Source organism: Notamacropus eugenii, chromosome 2, assembly GCF_028372415.1.
Source record: "Notamacropus eugenii isolate mMacEug1 chromosome 2, mMacEug1.pri_v2, whole genome shotgun sequence".
Taxonomy (NCBI): domain Eukaryota; kingdom Metazoa; phylum Chordata; class Mammalia; order Diprotodontia; family Macropodidae; genus Notamacropus; species Notamacropus eugenii.
In genome coordinates, this window is record NC_092873.1 from 313,245,353 (window position 1) to 313,263,363 (window position 18,011).

At 35.4% G+C, this 18,011-nt stretch overlaps 1 protein-coding gene across 1 annotated transcript in view; it reads right to left on the reverse strand.

The window, feature by feature from the left end:
- Positions 1–850: 850 nt before the first annotated feature.
- Positions 851–18,011, reverse strand: part of HS3ST3B1 (heparan sulfate-glucosamine 3-sulfotransferase 3B1) — a 61,905-nt gene continuing 44,744 nt past the window's right edge. Inside the window, exon 2 of the mRNA XM_072645025.1 lies at positions 851–2,167. Within this exon, the coding sequence (XP_072501126.1) occupies positions 1,549–2,167 (619 nt within the window). The 3' untranslated portion in view covers positions 851–1,548. The remainder of the gene's footprint in view (positions 2,168–18,011) is intronic.

Genomic DNA, 18,011 nt, shown 5'->3' on the forward strand with positions numbered 1-18,011 from the left:
TGTCAACAATATGGGTTCTCCCATCAAGATCATGCTAAGTTTTCTGTATGAAAATATTATACTTTAGGACTCATATCTGGCAGAAGCAATTGCAAGTAGGTATGGGACAAGGCTTCCCAAGCTACCCCTAAGGAAGCCCTTACTATTTCTAAAATTCTCTTATTCTTCTGAATAGATTTCTCTGACTGGGCTGGATAAACAAGGGTGGAAAACCTACAATGTGATTTTTGAGAAGGGAGAAGCCCAAGACAACAGCCTTCCTGTTAACCAAGAAGAGTCTTTTATCTCTGTTAGCTTCTTTAATGTAGAGGTTTATCTTCAATCTCTTTTGATCCCGTCCCACTACACCCCTCCATTTTTGGATTCACCACTTAGTACAAGCTTTCTGTATTTTGTAGGCCTTTTACTGAAGTCTAGGGAGAAGTTGAATTGGCATCTATACCTTTCAAATCATACCTACTTACCAATACCAACTTTCTGTTGGAGGTTTTGCAATTCTATAGAGTTCTTTGGTTTATTAAAGCAGAGTGCTATCTGTCTGAAGATGAGACATCAATGTTTTTTCCAAATGAGGAAAAAGAAAATTTCAATTTCACTTAATATTTGTACCAGGTATCAAGCATTTCACATAAGTAAGAGAGAAGAAGCTAAAAAAATTATATATATACCTGTATATATATGTGTGTGTGATATATATACATATGTATGTATATATGTACATATATGTATATATATGTGTGTGTGTGTGTATGTATGTGTATATATATATATATATATATATATATATATATATATATATATATATATATATATATATATATATATATATATATATATAAAATTCCAAGTCCGAAAATCATCCTGATACTTGAGAAGGAGGAAAATTAAGTATGAGGTGACAAAGTACAGGACTATCCTTCAAAGCTAAAACCAAAACCAATCAAACATCAGAATTCAAGTTTCAAAGGTGTGCTGATGTCCCTGAAGAGAATATAATCTTCTTGTACTGATTCCCAGAATACCAAATGATCTTGGACTGAACAGAATCTCCAGAACCATTTTCAATAATAAGCTATTCAGTACTTTTTGAAATGGCGTCACATTATTTGAAAGATTAGCAGCATGAGGTATTGACTTCCCAATGATTCTAAGGTATATTTCTGGTAATATATAGCCTTTTAGCAAGGAAGAGATATGGAAGTTTCCTCAAAAAAGCATGAGGCAGACTTAAAGCTTGGCAAAGGTTTACTACCCATAGTAACACAAAAATACACAACTTGTGCTTTTCTTGTTTTCTTTTTAAATAGTATGATTAGAAAATGGAAGCACCATCAACTGTGAGAAGAAAAACTAAATATTTGAGTAAAAGGTGTTGGAATGTTAATGTTAGCTGTCTAAAGAGTGTGACTAGACAGTGTCGTGAATTATTGATGAACTGAAAATAAATTATTATAAAAGAGACATCTGTACATTTTACATATATATATATATATATATATATATATATATGCCGACTTTACACAGTAAAATGGATAGTGCTTTACTTGTTCAATCCCAGCCAAAGTCATGTCCAGTCATCTGATAGAACTTCATGTTAAAAGGCCTGTAAAACTCACGGAGTCTCTGGACAACCTCTTGTTTGATGTTAGGGTGTGTTCTGCCTTTGTTTTTACCAAGGCAGTGAGATTTGCTGCTGCTCTCAGACTTTTTCAGGCAGGGAAAGCCCTTGGTCTTGTTAAAGTAAAAATTTTTTCTTGTGATGACCCTTTTAAGACCCAGGAAGTCCTGGACCCTTCCAAGTTCTCCAGCTGGGTCACCAATTAGTCTCTCCCCGCTCACAAACAGTATCTGGTTGATAGGGAAGTAAAGGAGCCAGTTCTCTAAGTGCTTGGCATAGATACCAATCTGTATGGCACTCCAGGATGTGTCAATGAGGCCTGTAGTTCTGTTTTTGAAAGTTAAACTTTCAAAAGTGGGGATATCAGGGCGTTTGGAGAGTGTCTGAGTATAGTCTGAGATGGCTCTGGTCACTGGGTCTCGGACCACAACAATGAGCTTGATATCCTTGGACATAGCTGAAATTCGAGCAGGAACTTCTTTGGTGATGAAGTAACTGGGGGTTTTCTCCATGGTGATTTGTCCATCCAAGGATCTTGGCATCAGATCTCTGAAAACAGACAAATGATACACAGGTAAGCAAAAAATATATATGTGTGTGTGTGTGTGTGTGTGTGCTAAAATTTCAATCAGGAAAGTAGTATGATAGATTTTTCAGGATCCTATGAGATTGTGTCAGGGCTAGATTTCAAAGACTTGTGCCCCTCTCATGCCTTATTATGATATCTCTCTTCCTGTGATTAGATTTGTGTACTGCATTCTCATTTTTGTAATGAAACTTGTCTCCAATACAAGAAAAGTCAAGAAAAATTACCAATTGCATATCATTTATTCTCTATTTTTCTGAGCAATTAAGTATAATTTTTAGGGATTTCCAGCAGAAAGAGGTGGTTTTAAACACATAAAAATCATCTTTACTTGATATAAATCTATAGGCATCTTATAGATAATGAGAGAAATAATTTGATGGAGATCTACCAAATCAAGCTAGGAATTTATTTTCTTATTTGTAATTTCTCAATATTTTCCCCATTTCAGAGAACATAAATTACCCAAAAAGTGGTGTAATACAGAGGTGTGGAAAAGAACCTAGGAGTGGAGTTGCTATCCTGCCAATCATTTGTTCTAAGGTGTTAGGCAAGTTACTTAACTTCTATAAGCCTATTTCTACATCTGTGAAATAAGGACATTGCACTAAATCATCTTTAAAATGCTTTCCAGGCATTTTTCTATGTTTTCTATAATAGAAATAGAAAGTAATAAAGACTGAGATATCTAATCTATCCATTCTTCTATCTAGAAGCGTTAGCCTACATTCAGTTGGCTTTACCATGATAAACCCTGACAAAGTGAATTCACCTTGAAGAGAGAGCGTTAAGAAATATATGTGCATAGATATCACAATGGTATGAGCAAAACCACTGTATATTTACTACAGAAGAATATATCAGAAATCTTTATGAACTATTTCACAAAGCTTCAGATACAACAGGAAAAGATGTATATGGTATCCATCATATAATCAAGATAACAAAAATCGTGCAGATAAAGACAACTAACTCATGATAGAAGCATATAATGCCATTTAAAGAGAAAGAGAAATAGGTGCTAGTGATTAGTATCCAAAACAAAAGTTACAGCTGATGTTACTGAAGAGTGAAGGAATTTGACTGTCCTCAGTTATTCAAATAGGTACCAATTTATTGCTATGCTGCATTATGAGTACGAATACTGTAATGTTAGAAAAGTATTATACTAAAATATCTGGGGACAAATTATCTAATTCAGTGCTGAATATTTAAATACTCACTGTGATGTAATGGATCTAGCCTACGCTTGACGACCTCCAAGGAGTTCCACTTTTTGAGGCAGTCCATTCCACTTTTTACTTTTTTGCAACTTCTACCATTTATCTTTCTTGTCTTCCTTCAAGTCCCAACTAAAATTCTACCTTCCACAGGCAACTTTTCCAGATTCCCTTTAAATGTAATGACTCTACTCCATTGATGGTTTCATATTTATCTTGTAGATAGCTTGTTTGTACATAGCTGTTTGCTTATAGTCTCCTCCAATAAATTGTGTCCTTTGACTATAAGGATAATCGTTTTACCCCAAAGACTGTGATAGCATATAGTTGTTTCTTAACCAATGTTTATTGACTGACTGGTTTTGTCTTCAAGAGTTCAATAAAACATGTGTAATTCCTTCGCTACATGATTATTCCTTCAAAAAGCATCATGTCTCCCCAAGTCTTCTCCAGATTGAAAATGCACGGTTTCATTGGGAGTTCTCGGACATTTTGTTTTTAGTAAATAACCATGGAAAAATGACTACATGCAAAGAAATAACAGTAATAATAATGTCTGGCAATTAAATAGCATTATGTAATTACAAAGTACCTTATGTGGGATTTGGAGTGTCTCCAAATATCTCGGTTGGTAGATTTTAAAACACATATAATACATAATACATATACACACTCAACATATATATAGACTTACTCCAGTAGGAAATAATATTGCAAAAAAATATAATGTGCAGTGAGTGGAAATTGTCTAAGCTATCTGAAAAATTAAGTGACAGAGCTGGAGTATAGATCATGATACAGCAAGCAATCTCAGGATTACTGCTATTCTTTATTACTTAGAAGAAAAAACAGTTTACTATAAAGGATATGAAATAGTAATGAATCAATTAAAAGAAAATTTCTGAGAATTGGCTGAAATAATTTATGAAATACAAATCAAAATTATCCACAAAACCCCAAATAAGAAGGAACTCAAGATTTAGCATGCATGGAGATAGCATAAATTCTAACAAAAAAACATTAAAAAAAAAAAAAAAGCAAACTGCTGAAAGATGTCCAAAAATCACTTACAATGATCAAATAAGTGGCGTTGCAATAAATTTTATAGAAAGAATAAGAGAATTGTGGGAAGATGACAGAATAAGGCAGAAAATTACCTGATTCTCCCAAATCTCCCTCCAAATGACTTAACACCTCAAATTGAATTTTAGAGTAGCATAAATAATAAAAAGTCATGATAAAGCAGTCATATAGCCAAAGACATCTTAAGAGGATATTAGAAAAGATCTGATCTACCAGGGTGACGATCTGGCTGTGAAGAAAGTACAGACATATTGGATCAACAAGCAACAACCTTTGGGGTCAATTGTGTTAGTGGCAGCCAAGGTTTATGGATAGTTGAGAGTTGGGGGTGGGTGACTGATCATTAGAAGATTGTGAGGGTCCTCTACTATCACTGAACAAAGGGCCTGGACCTGATTACTGGAAGAAGCCTCAGGCTGTGACTGTTGGTGAGAAAGGGCAAGTACAAGCAGGTGAATGTAGTCATAGAGGGACAGCAGCCCTGTTCATTGTTCCTGGATGGAAAAGACTGGTTGCAGTCACTCCCAGGAAAGCAGAGTCCCTGGTTTTGGTACCACGGCAGAGGGGTAAACTGATTCTTCTAGCTGTAGGTTGGTGGTACATTTCTGGGATAGTAGGGAGTGATTGTTTGCTGTGGCAGCAGTGCAGGGGCCCTGATCTTGGCTCAGGGGTGGAAAGGGAGTACTTGAGGTTACTCATAAACCAGAAAGGTAGTGACATAGCATATTGGAAGAACTAAAAGGTTAAAGATCTCCATATAGAGCTCTGAAAACAACACCACAAAAACCTGAAGCCTGAGATGTCATCCCCAATACCCCAGGAACAGAGTTCAACCCTAACATAAAGTTAACAGCCAAGAAATAGACCATAAAAATAGATAAACAACAGAAAAAGAACTTAACCACAGAAAAGTTACTTCAGTGATACAGAAGAACAGGGTTCAAACTCAGAAGAAGACAATGAAGTCAAAAGAAAAACTTGGAAAGTTTCAAAGAAAACTGTAAAAAGGTCACAAGCCCAAAAAGAGTTCTTGGAAGTGCTTAAAAAGGACTTTAAAAATCAAGTAAGAGGAGATAAAAAGATAGGGAAAAATAAGAGTAATGCAAGCTGGGTTTGCAACCAAAAATAACCTACCCAGAAAAGATGATTGCAAGGGGAAAAATGGATGTTTCATGAATTAAAGGACTTTCAGATATTCTTGAGGAAAAGACCAGAACTGAACAGAAAATTTCATTTTCAAATACAAGAATCAAGAAAAACATAAGACTTCAGAACCTTACAATATGTTGTTTACAAGAAACATATTTGAAAATGAGAGACACACACAGAGTAAAAATAAAGGGTTGGAATAGAATTTATTATGTTTCAACTGATGTAAAAAAAGAGAGAGCGATAAGTGGACAAACTACATTATGTTTAAAAGGTACAATATATTATGAAGTAATATCAACATTCAACATATATGGGCCAAAGTCTATAGCATCCAGATTTGTAAAGAGAAAGGTAAATGAATTATAGGTGGAAATAGATAGTAAATAGTATAATAGTAGGGACTTGAACTTCCTCTTCTCAGAACAAGATTAATCTAACCAAAAAGTAAAGAGGAAAAAATTTAAAAAGATGAAGAGATCTTAAATAATCTAGATATGATAGATATCTGGAGAAAACTGAATGTGTACCAAATAATATAATTTTAAAACTGAGTGAGTAAAAGAACAAACCATAGGAACAATTTTATTAAGGAGAATGATGATGAGATAACACACCAAAACTTATGGAGTGTAGAAAAAGTGGTAATAAGAGGATAATTTATATCTTTAAATGCTTAGCATCAATAAAATAGAGAAAGAGCAGATCAGTGAATTGGATATATTTTTTTAAAAACTAGAAAGAAGACAAATTTGAAATTCTAAGTTAAACATGGGGGCAACTAAGTGGTATAGTGGATAGAGTGCTAGAAGAGGCCTCAGGAAGACTCATATCTATGAGTTCATATTTATCCTGAGACACTTAGTAGCTGTGTGTAGCTGTGTAGACAAGTCACTTAACCATTTGTGCAGAAGGAAATGACAAACTATTCCAGTATCTTTGCCAAGAAAACCCCAAATGGACTCATGAAGAGTTGAACACAACTGAATAAGAACAAAATTAAACATCAAATTTGAAATTCTAAAAATTAAAGGTAGTATTAATAAACTTGAATGTAAGAAAACCATTGAATTAATAAATAAAGCTAGGAGTTGGTTTTATGAAAAATAAATTGATATGAATAAAATCGATATGCCATTGGTTAATATGATCTTTTTTAAAAAAATTACTAGTATCAAAAATGAGAAGAGTGAATTCACCATTAATGAAGATGAAATTAAATTATTATTTATGAAATTATTAGGAGTTATTTTGCCTAATTTTAGGGAAATAAGCTTAACAATTTAAGTGAAATGAAAGAATACTTACAAAAATATAAACTGCCCAGAAGAAGACATAGAATATCTAAATAAATCTATTTTAAAAAAATAAGTTGAACAGGCCATAAATGAACTGCCTAAGAAAAAAGTATCAGGACTAGGTGGATTTACAAGTGAATTCTACCAAACATGTAAAGGTCAACTAATTGCAGTATTAAATAAGAGTCCTAACAAACTTCTTTTATGAAACAAATATGGTGCTGATATCTAAACCAGGAAGAGCAAAAACAGAGAAAGAAAGTTATAGACCAATTTTACTAATGTCAAGATCTTAAATAAAATATTAGATAGGAGGCTATAGTCAACATATCATAAAGATTATATATTGTGGCCAAGAGGAATTTATACCAGGAATGCAGAGCTGGTTCAACATAAGGAAAACTATTAACATAATTGATTATATCAATTAAAAATATACCAGAATTCATACGATCATTTCAATAAATGCAGTAAAAGCTAAATACAACACTAGTAATGATCCTATTAAAAACAATTGAAGGAATCAGGATAAATGAATTTTTTCTTAAAATGATAAGAAGCATCTACCTAAAATCATCAACAAACATAATTGTAACAAGTCTTCCCAATAAGACCAATAGTGAAAAAGAATGTCCAATATAACCAATATTAAACAATATTGTACTAGAAATGCTAGCAATAGCAATAAGAGAAGAAAAGGAAACTAACAGAATTAGAATGGGCAATGAGAAAATAAGATTATCTCTTTTTCAAATGATATAATGGCATACTTGAAAAAATCCTTGAAATTCAACTAAAAAAATTAGTTGAAACAATTATTTTTAGCAAAGTAGTAGGATACAAAAATAAACACATAAATCATCGTTATTTTTGTATATCATCAACAAAACCTTGCAAGAAAAGATAGTAAGAGATATCCCATTTAAAATAACCATAGACAGCATAAAATACCTGGGAATATACTTGCCAAGACAAGTTCAGGAACTACATGAACATAATTATAAAACACTTTTGATACAATAAAGTCAGATTTGGCAGAGCCAATATAATAAAAAGGACAATTCTGTTTAAACTAATTTACTTAATCAGAGCCATTCCAAGTAAACTACCAAAAATTAGTTTATTGAGATAGAAAAAATAAAATAAAATTCCTTTAAAAGGACAAAAGTTTAAAAAGAGCAAGGGAATTAATGGAAAAATGTAAAAGATCTTAAACTATATTATAAGGTGGTCATTGTCAAAGCTATCTTGTACTGGCTGATAAACAGGATGGTTGATCAGTGGAATAGAGTAGGTATACAATACATGATAGCAAATGATTATAGTGTTCTCATGTAAAGATCTAAGCTTCTAGGACAAAAACTTACTATTTGGTAAAAATTGTGGGGGAAATTAAAAAGCAGTTTGGCAGAAATTTAGGTATATCTATTAGGTATATTAGATATGCATTACATCATTTAGCAAAATATACTCAAAATGGATACGTGACCTAGACATACAGGGAGATATCACAAGTAAGTTAGAAGAACTTAGAACATCAGATTTATGGACAAGAGATAGCAAGAGATATAGAGTATTATGAGATATAAAATGGATGGTTTCAATTACATTAAATTAAAATGTTTTTATACAAATAAAAATATACCCAAGATTAGAGGGAAAATAGAAAACTGGAGCAGGGAGATTTTATAGCCAGTTTCTCAGATGAAGGTCCTTATTTCTCAGATACAGAGTAATTACTCAAATTTAAAAGGATATAGGTCATTCTCCAATTGATACATGTCAAACAGTATGAATAGACAGCTTTTGGAAGAAAAATTAGAAGGCAGTCGTGTAGAAAAATTGGTCTAAATCATTATTGATTAAAGAAATGGAAATTAAAAAAATCTTTGAGGTACCATCTTACACCTATGAAATTGGCTGAAATGATAGAAGAGTAAAATGACAAATATTGAAGGGATGTGGAAAAATTGAGACATCAATTGGGACATGTTGATGGAATTGTGAACTGATCCACCATTGGAAAAGCAATTTGGAATTATGCCCAAATAGCTTATAAACTCATATATATTCAGTAATTGACCCAGCAATATCACTGAAATTATCCCTTCCACTTTGAAACTTATCCCATCACAGGTATCAATATATCTAGAACTGGCATAAGAAACTAAATGGGAATTTTTTTCTGCAGCTTTCTGTAAGCGGCAGATAACACATGAAGGCTAGCGGCTGACACAGAAAAAGTTTAGAAACTCAGAAATGTGTAAAATGTATGGGTAGTATTATACAATATCAACCTAAATTTTACAATAAATTAATAAACATCCCATAAAAGAAAAATTTTAAATTCAGATTTCTTCTCCAGTACAAAAGAAGGATCAAAAAATTTCATAGGTATTTTCCAGATTGTGGAGCTGTTGTGCCCCTAACTGCTGTAATGTGGAAGGAATAATTGTATTATGTCTGTTTCTCAAGATGGTGAGCAAAAAAGGAAAATAATGTATATGTTCTAAAATATTTATAGTAGCTCTCTTTATGGTGGCAAAGAACTGGAAAATAAGGGAATGTCCACCAATTAAGGAATAGCTAAATAAGTTGTGGTATATGATTGTGATGGAATACTAATGCTCTGTAAGAAATGATGAGTAGGTTGATTTTAGAAAAACATGGAAAGAATTGTATGAAATAATGCAGAGTGGGGAGCCAAGATGGCAGAATAAAAGCAGGAACTTGCCTGAGCTCTTCACCAAACCCCTCCAAATACCTATAAAAATGACTCTAAACAATTTCTAGAGCAGCAGAACCCATAAAAAGAGAGAGTGAAACAAATCTCCAGCCCAAGAAAGCCTGGAAGGTTGATAGGAAATGTCTGTTGCACCAGACTGAGAGAGGAACAAGGCCCAGCACAGATCTTGCCAGCAAAGGCCAGGCCTCAGCAAACCTGGAGCAGGCCTCAGATACCTGAATCACTGGTTGCTATGGCAGTTTACATATTTCTCAACCCACAAACATCAAAGACAACTTAGAAGATAAGTAGGAAAGATCTGTCAGACCTGGATGAGAGAGAAGCAGAGTCCAGTCCTGACCCCAGCAAATGACTCAACAAAACAGGAGCAGGCTATGGGAATGACTGAATCAGTTATGGCAGCAGTTGTCTCCAGAGCTCTCAGCTCACAGAGGGTAAGGGGATCAAACAACAAGTCAGGAGATTACAGGGATTTCTTTGTTGGTACTGAGGCAGGACTCTGTCGCTTTGCTTATGCTTGGTCTGGGTCACGTTCCAGAGTGGCAGTCCAAGAGAGAGGAAAAGCACTGGCACAGAGCATTACTTGTAGCAGCAGTGGAGAGGGAACTCTCCTCACATTTCAGTGCAGAAAAGAGTGCTTGGTTTTTCACAGTTCAAAACACAGGCCAGGAGAGACATAAACACCTCTCCTTAGATCATAGAGGTCCCTAGAAGTATCTCTGAAAATAGCTGCACAAAATCCCTGAAGCTTGGGACAGTATGCCCTCCACAATAGAAGCAGAGCCTTACCTTAACAAAGAATTTAAAAAGTAAAGTAATAGCCTGGGAAAACGAGCAAACAACAGAAAAAAACTCAGACTATAAAACTTACTTTGGTGACAAGGAAAATCAAAACATACTCAGAAGAAGAAAACAAAATCAAAGCTCCTATATCTAAGGCCTCCAAGAAAAAAAATATGAATTTGTCTCAGGCCATGGAAGAGATCAAAAAATATTTGAAAACCAAGGAAGAGAAATTGAGGAAAAAATGTGAAGAAAAATAAGAGTGAAGCAAGAAAATTCTGAAAAAATGAGCCAAATAATACTAAAGAAAATAATGCCTTAAAATAGACTAGACCAAATGGCAAAAGAGGTCCAAGAAACCAATAAGGAGAAGAATGCCTAAAAAGCAGAATTGGCCAAATGAAAAGGAGGTACAAAAGCTCAGTGAAGCAAATAATTCCTTTAGAATTAGAATGGAGCAAATGGAAGCTAGTGACTCTATGAAAAATCAAGAAATTATGAAACAAAACCAAAGTAAACAAAAAATAGAAGACAATGTGAAATATCTCTTTGGAAAAACAACTGACTTGGAAAATAAATCCAGGAGCAAAAATTTTAAAATTATTGGACTACCTGAAAGCCATGATCAAAAAAAGAGCCTAGACATCATCCTTTAGGAAATTATCAAGGAAAAATCCTCTGATATTCTAGAACCAGAGGGTAAAATAGAAGTTGAAAGAGTCTATCACTCACCTCCTGAAAGAGATCCCAAAATGAAAACTCCCAAGAATATTGTAGCCAAATTACAGAGTTTCCAAGTCATATTGTAAGCAGTCATAAAGAAACAATTTAAGTATCATGGAATCACAATCAGGATAATAAAAGATTTAGTGGCTTCTACATTAAAGGATTGCAGGGCTTGGAATATGATATTATTCCAGAGGTCAAAGGAGCTAGGATTAAAAACAAGAATCACCTACCCAGAAAAACTGAGTATAATCCATGAAGGGAAAAATTGATATTCAGTGACACAGTGGAATTTCATGCATCCTTGAGAAAAGACCAGAGCTGATTAGAAAAATTGATTTTTAAATACAAGATCTGCTATGATATCAGCATAGCACACCAAGAGGAGCAAGTCTCATGCCTGACCAGCAGGCTGCTCATCTTCCTGTGGAGCTCGCGAGTAAAAGAATGAAGCAACTCTAATTTATTCAAGCAAGCATTCTGATTATATAGTCTCTGCCAGCCAGCCCAGGGAACCATGGTAACACACACAAACAAACCTGAAACTATAGTAATGAACACAAGCTGGAACTATAGTAACAAAAACAAACCAGGGTGGGGCTGTCCCTTCCAGAGCCATCTTGTTCACCCTTCCCTGCACTGGACTCAGTTTACCTGATGTCCATCAGTGTGGCGTCCCAGATGGCGTGGCGGTCAGCGCCCCTTACAACTCCCCCTTTTTGTTTTAGACCCGATGACCTACTCTCTGACTCTGACAGGGCTGTCTATGAGGATGTGACGAATGTTCTCATTTGCACTGCCTTGCCACCGTCTTCCTCTATGAACATATTCTTCAGCATGTTATATAGGAAGAATGTGTACTGACCCTGACTCAACTTTTGTGAGCTTTGCCCCATTTCAATTTTATTCATGGTTACACCTCGTCTCACTTGAGCTGAATGTGCACGTCTTCTCCTGCGTCTTCTTCTCAGACCCGCTCCAGGAGGCACTCGGTGAGGCAAACAGGCTACGGTTTCCTGTCGCGCTCAGGTATCCACTTTTGACCCTGTCCTGATAGCTCCTGTGCACTGGACTCTATGAGCCCTGACTGTCTAGGCTTCTGGAGAGCTTGACTCACTCGCTGGGTTACTGAGGGACCTGATTCCCTCAGCTGGGGTTCCTGAGGGACCTGACTCCCTCAGCTGAGTTTCCTGAAGGACCTGACTCCCTCAGCTGAGTTTCTTGAGGGACCTAACTCCCTTAGCTGAGCTTCCTGCTCCTTCCCCCTGCTTGTGGCCCCAGTTTGGGTGTCAAGTTGCTATGGTATTGGCACAGAGGAGCAAGTCTTATGCCTGACCAGCAGGCTGCTCATCCTCCTGTGGAGCTCGCGAGTAAAAGAATGAGGCGGGAGAGTGGGTCATGAAGCAACTCCAATTTATTCAAGCAAGCATTCTGATTATATAGTCTCTGCCAGCCAGCCCAGTGAACCATGGTAACACACACAAACAAACCTGAAACTATAGTAATGAACACAAGCTGGAACTATAGTAACAAAAACAAACCAGGGGTGGGGCTGTCCCTTCCAGCACCATCTTGTTCACCCTTCCCTGCACTGGACTCAGTTTACCTGATGTCCATCAGTGTGGCATCCCAGATGGCGTGGCAGTCAGTGCCCCTTACAAAGATCCAAGAGAAGCATAAAAAGGTAAACAGGAAAGAGAGATCATAAAGGACTTGTTAAAGTTTAATTGTTTACATTCCAACATGGAAAGGTGATATATCTAACTCATGAGATCTCTCTCATTATTAGGGTAATTGGAGAACGTATGTGTGTGTGTGTGTGTGTGTGTGTGTGTGTGTGTGTGTGGAGAGAGAAAGAGAAAGAAAGAGAGAGAGAGAGAGAGAGAGAGAGAGAGGAGAGAGAGAGAGGGAGAATGGCACATGGTGAGTTGAAAATGAAGGGATTATATCTAAAAAATAAAATTAAGGGGTGAGAGAGAGGAATGTACTGTGAGAAGGAGGAAGGGAGAAATAGAATGGGGTAAATTATCTCACATAAAAGAGGCAAGAAAAAACTTTTACGTTGAAGGGGAAGAGGAGGGAGGTGAGAGGGAATGAGTGAACCTTACTCTCATCAGATTTGGCTTAAGGAGGGACTAACATATACATTCAATTGGGCATGGAAATCTACAGGAAAGTAGGGGGGAAGGGTGCAAGACAGAGACTATGTGATAGAACAGTGAGCAGACTGAGGGAGGGGACAATTAGAAGTAAACACATTTTAGAAGGCAGAGGGTTAAAGCAAAGAATAGAATAAATAGAGGACACAGGGTGGAGGGAAATACAGTTGTCTTTCACAACATGACTACTATGGAAGTGTTTTGCATGATGACACTTGTATAACCTATATCAGATTGCTTGCCTTCTCAATGAGGGTGGGTGAAAAGGGAGAAAGGAAGACAATTTGGAACTCAAAGTTTTAGAAACAAACGTTAAAAGTTGTTTTTACATGCAACTGGTAAATGAGATATACAGGCAATGGGTATAGAAATCTGTCTTGCCCTACAGGAAAATAGAAGGGAAGGGAATATGGGGTGGTGGTGACAGAAGGGAGGGCAGATTGTGGAAATGAGTAATCAGAATGCACACTGTCTTTGGATGGGGGGGCGGGAAATGGGGAGAAGATTTGGAACTCAAAATCTTGTGTAAGTGAATGTTGAAAACTAAAAATAAATGAATAAAAGAGTAGAATTGGTCAAATGGAAAAATGAATGTTAAAAATTGTTTTTTACATGTCATTGGAAAAAATTAAATGCTAAATAGATACAAAAAGTAATGCAGAGTGAAATAAGCAGAAGAAGAGAGCATTGTATACAGTAACAGCAATATTATTTGCAGAGTAGCTGTGAATGACTAAGTTATTCAGAGTATTATAAATACTCAAATCAACTACAAGGGACTTATGAAGGAAGATGCTATCTACCTCCAGAGAATTTTGTGATAACTGATACATTGATAAAGAACTGATCAACAGAAGTATGCACAATATGGTTCCACATATCTGTCTCAATCAATCAATCTAAATGTTTCCCTTTTCTAATGCAGTGGTGGGAGGGAGATAACTCAATTCAAAATATAGCAAAAAATGAATAAAATAATAATTAAAAAGAAGTGTAAAAGAGAGGATCATAATAACATTTGAACTCCATAGCCTTCAGTGCAACTCCAGGCAGGCAAGCAACCTCTAGCACCAAAACCTCTTTCTCAATATATCTACATCCAAAAACTCAAAGGGAATATGAAATGGTCTGAAGCCCCCAAAGAGCTTTCTTAAAAGAGGTCAAGAAGGATTTTAAAAGTCAAATAAGAAAGATAGAAGAAAAATTGAGAAAAGAAATGAGAGGTATGAAAGAGAAACTCAACAGCTTGTAAAAGGAAGGGCAAAGATTGTAGGAAAAAAAATCCTTCAAAAACAAAATTTGCTAAATGGGAAAAAAGCCCAGTGAAGAAAATAACTCCTTAAAAAGAAGAATTGGCCAAATGGAAAAGGAAACACAAAAATTCACTGAAGAGAACTCCTTTAAAAAGTAAGATGATGCAAATGGAAAAAAGATAAAAAATCTAGCTGAAGAAAACAATTTATTAAAAATTAGAATTGGGCAAGTGGAAGCTAATGACTCCATGAGACATCAATAATCAAACAAAATCAAAAGAAAGAAGAAATAAATGAAAATATAAAATACCTCATTGGAAAAATAACTGACTTGGAAAATAGATTCAAGAGAGATAATTTAAGAAATACTGGTCAACATGAAAGCTCTTATTTTAAAAAAAAGAGGCTAGACAGAATCTTTAAAGAAATCATCAAATTGCCCTGACATTCTAGAACTGGAAGGTAAATCAGTCATCGAAAGAATCCACTGATCACTGACAGAGATCCCAAATTGAAAATGCCAAGGAATATGGTAGCCAAATTCCAGAGTTATCAGGTCGAAGTGAAAATACTGCAAGGAGCCAGAAAGAAACAATTTAATATCGTGGAACCCAAGTCAGGATTATGCAGGACCTTGCAGCTTCTATGTTAAAAGATGAGAGGGCTTGAAATATAATATTCCATAAGGCAAAGGGCTGGGATTAAAACCAAGGGTCAACTACCCAGCAAAACTGAGCATAATCTTTCAGGGGAGGAGTCTCCTAAATTTCGGTGCAATAGAGGACTTCTAAACCTTCCTGTTAAGTAGAGTTCAACAGAAAATTTCATCTTCAAATAGAAGACTTAACAGAGCCATAAAGAGATAAGAAGGAAATTTTAAAAAACCATGTTATTCAATAAGGTGGAACTCTTTATATCCCTACATAGAAAGATGACACTTCTAACTCTTTTTTAAAAATTATTTATTTATTTTTAGCTTTCAACATTCACTTCCATAAAATTTTGAGTTTTAAATTTTGTCCACCTCCCTCTCCTTCTCCCTCCCCAATATAGTGTGCAGTCTCATATCCTCTACGTATACCTTCATATTAAATATATTTCACATTAGTCATGAAGTAAAGAAGAATTAGAATTAATTGGAGGAACCATAAGAAAAAAAGAAAACAAAACCACAGAAGAAAAGGAGAGCAAATAGTATGCTTCCACTTGAATTCAGACTCTAAAGTTCTTTCTCTGGACATAGATAGCACTTTCTATCATGAGTCTTTTGGAGTTGTCATAGATCCTTGCATTGCTGAGAAGGTAAGTCTATCAAAGTCAGTTATCACACTAGGTGGCTGTTACTGTGTACAATGTTCTCCTGGTTCTGCTCATTTCACTCAGCAATAGTTCATATAAGTCTTTCCAGGTTTTTCTGAAGTCCACCTGTTCATCATTTCTTATAGCACAATAGTATTCCATTACCTTCATGTATCATAACTTGTTCAGCCATTCCCCAATTGATGGACATCCTCTCAATTTCCAATTCTTGGCCACCACAAAAAGAGCTACTATAAATATTTTCATACATGTGGGTCCTTTTCCAATTTTTATTATCTCTTTGGCATACAGACCTAGAAATGGTATTGCTGGGTCAAAGGGAATGCTTTTGATATGGTCAATTAAGCTGGTCCCCATGCCTGCTATATTTGTTTACAATTTTCTTTCTCTGTTTTGGCTCTTCCTAGTTCAGGTATCAGCACCATATTTGAATCATACTAAGAATTTGGTAGGACTCCTTCTCCTATTTTCCCAAATAGTTTGTATAGTATTGGAATTAATTGTTCTTTAAATGGTTGGTGGAATTCACTTGTTAATCCACCTGGTGCTGGAGATTTTTTCTTGGGAAGTTCACTGATGGCTTGTTCAATTTCTTTTCCTGAAATGGGGTTATTTAAATATTCTATTTCTTTTTCCATTACTCTGGGCAATTTATATTTTTGTAAATATTTATCCATTTCACTAAGATTGTCAAATTTATTGACATACAACTGGACAAAATATCTCCAAATTATTGTTTTGATTTCCTCTTCATTTGGTGGTGAATTCACCCTTTTTATTTTTGATACTGGTAATTTGGTTTTCTTTCTTTTTTAAATCAAATTAACCAAAAGTTTATCTATTTTATTGTTTTTCTTTTCATAAAACTAGCCCTTAGTTATATTTATTAGTTTTGTTATCTATTTCTTCCTGTAACTCCCTTAACTTCTCTAAGAATTTGGATGCTATACTACTTGGTGCATATATTTTTTGTAATAATATTACCTCATTGTCTATGGTACCTTTTAGCAAGATACCATTTCCTTCCTTACCTCTTTTAATTAGATCTATTTTTGCTTTTGCTTTGTCTGAGATCAGGATTGCTACCCCTGCTTTTTTTAACTTCAGCTGAAGTATAATATATTCTTCTCCAGTCTTTTATCTTTACTGTGTATCCCTCTGCTTCAAATGTGTTTCTTGTAAACAACATATTGTAGGATTACAGTTCTTAATCCAATATTCTATCTGCTTCCATTTTATGGAAGAGTTCATCCCATTCACATTTGCAGTTATAATTACTACCTGTGTTTTTCTCTCCATCCTATTTCCTCCGTCCTGTTAATGGCTTTTCTCTCTCCTTTCTGCCTGTCCCTCCTCACTAGTGATTTGCTTTCAACCACTGCCTCCCTCAGTCTGCCCTGCCGTTTCTTGGCCCCTCCCTTTTCTTCTCCTTTACCCTTACTGCCTCTTCTCTCCCTTCTATCCACCCCTCCTTTTTCTTTCCCCTTTCTCCTCCTACTGCAAATAGGGTAAGTTTGATTTCTTCTTTGAGCCAAATCTGTGAGAGGAAGGTTCAAACAACGCTCATATCCTTCCATTCTTTCCCTCTACTGTAATATTTTTGTGCCTCTTCATGTGATTTAATTTACACTTTTCTGCTTCCTCCTTTCCTCTTCTCCCAGTACAATCCCATTTCATCACGTAATTGGATTTCCTTATCATCACATCAAAGTCAACTTACATCCACACCTGTTTCTATGTATATCCCTTTTAAATGTCATAATAATGATACAGTTCTCAAGAGTTACAAGTGTCATCTTTCATTGTAGGGATGTAAACAGTTTGCCCTTATTAATAACATGTTGTAGGGTTTTTTTCCTGTTTAGCTTTTTGTGCCTCTTTTGAATCTTGTATTTGAAGATCAAATTTTCTGTTGAACTCTGGTCTTTTCATCAGGAAGGTATGGAAGTCCCCTATTCTACTGAATGTCCATCTCCTTCCCTGAAAGATTATGCTCAGTTTTGCTGTGTCGTTGATCCTTGGTTGTTAATCCAATCTCCTTTACCTTATGAAATATAGTATTCCATTTTG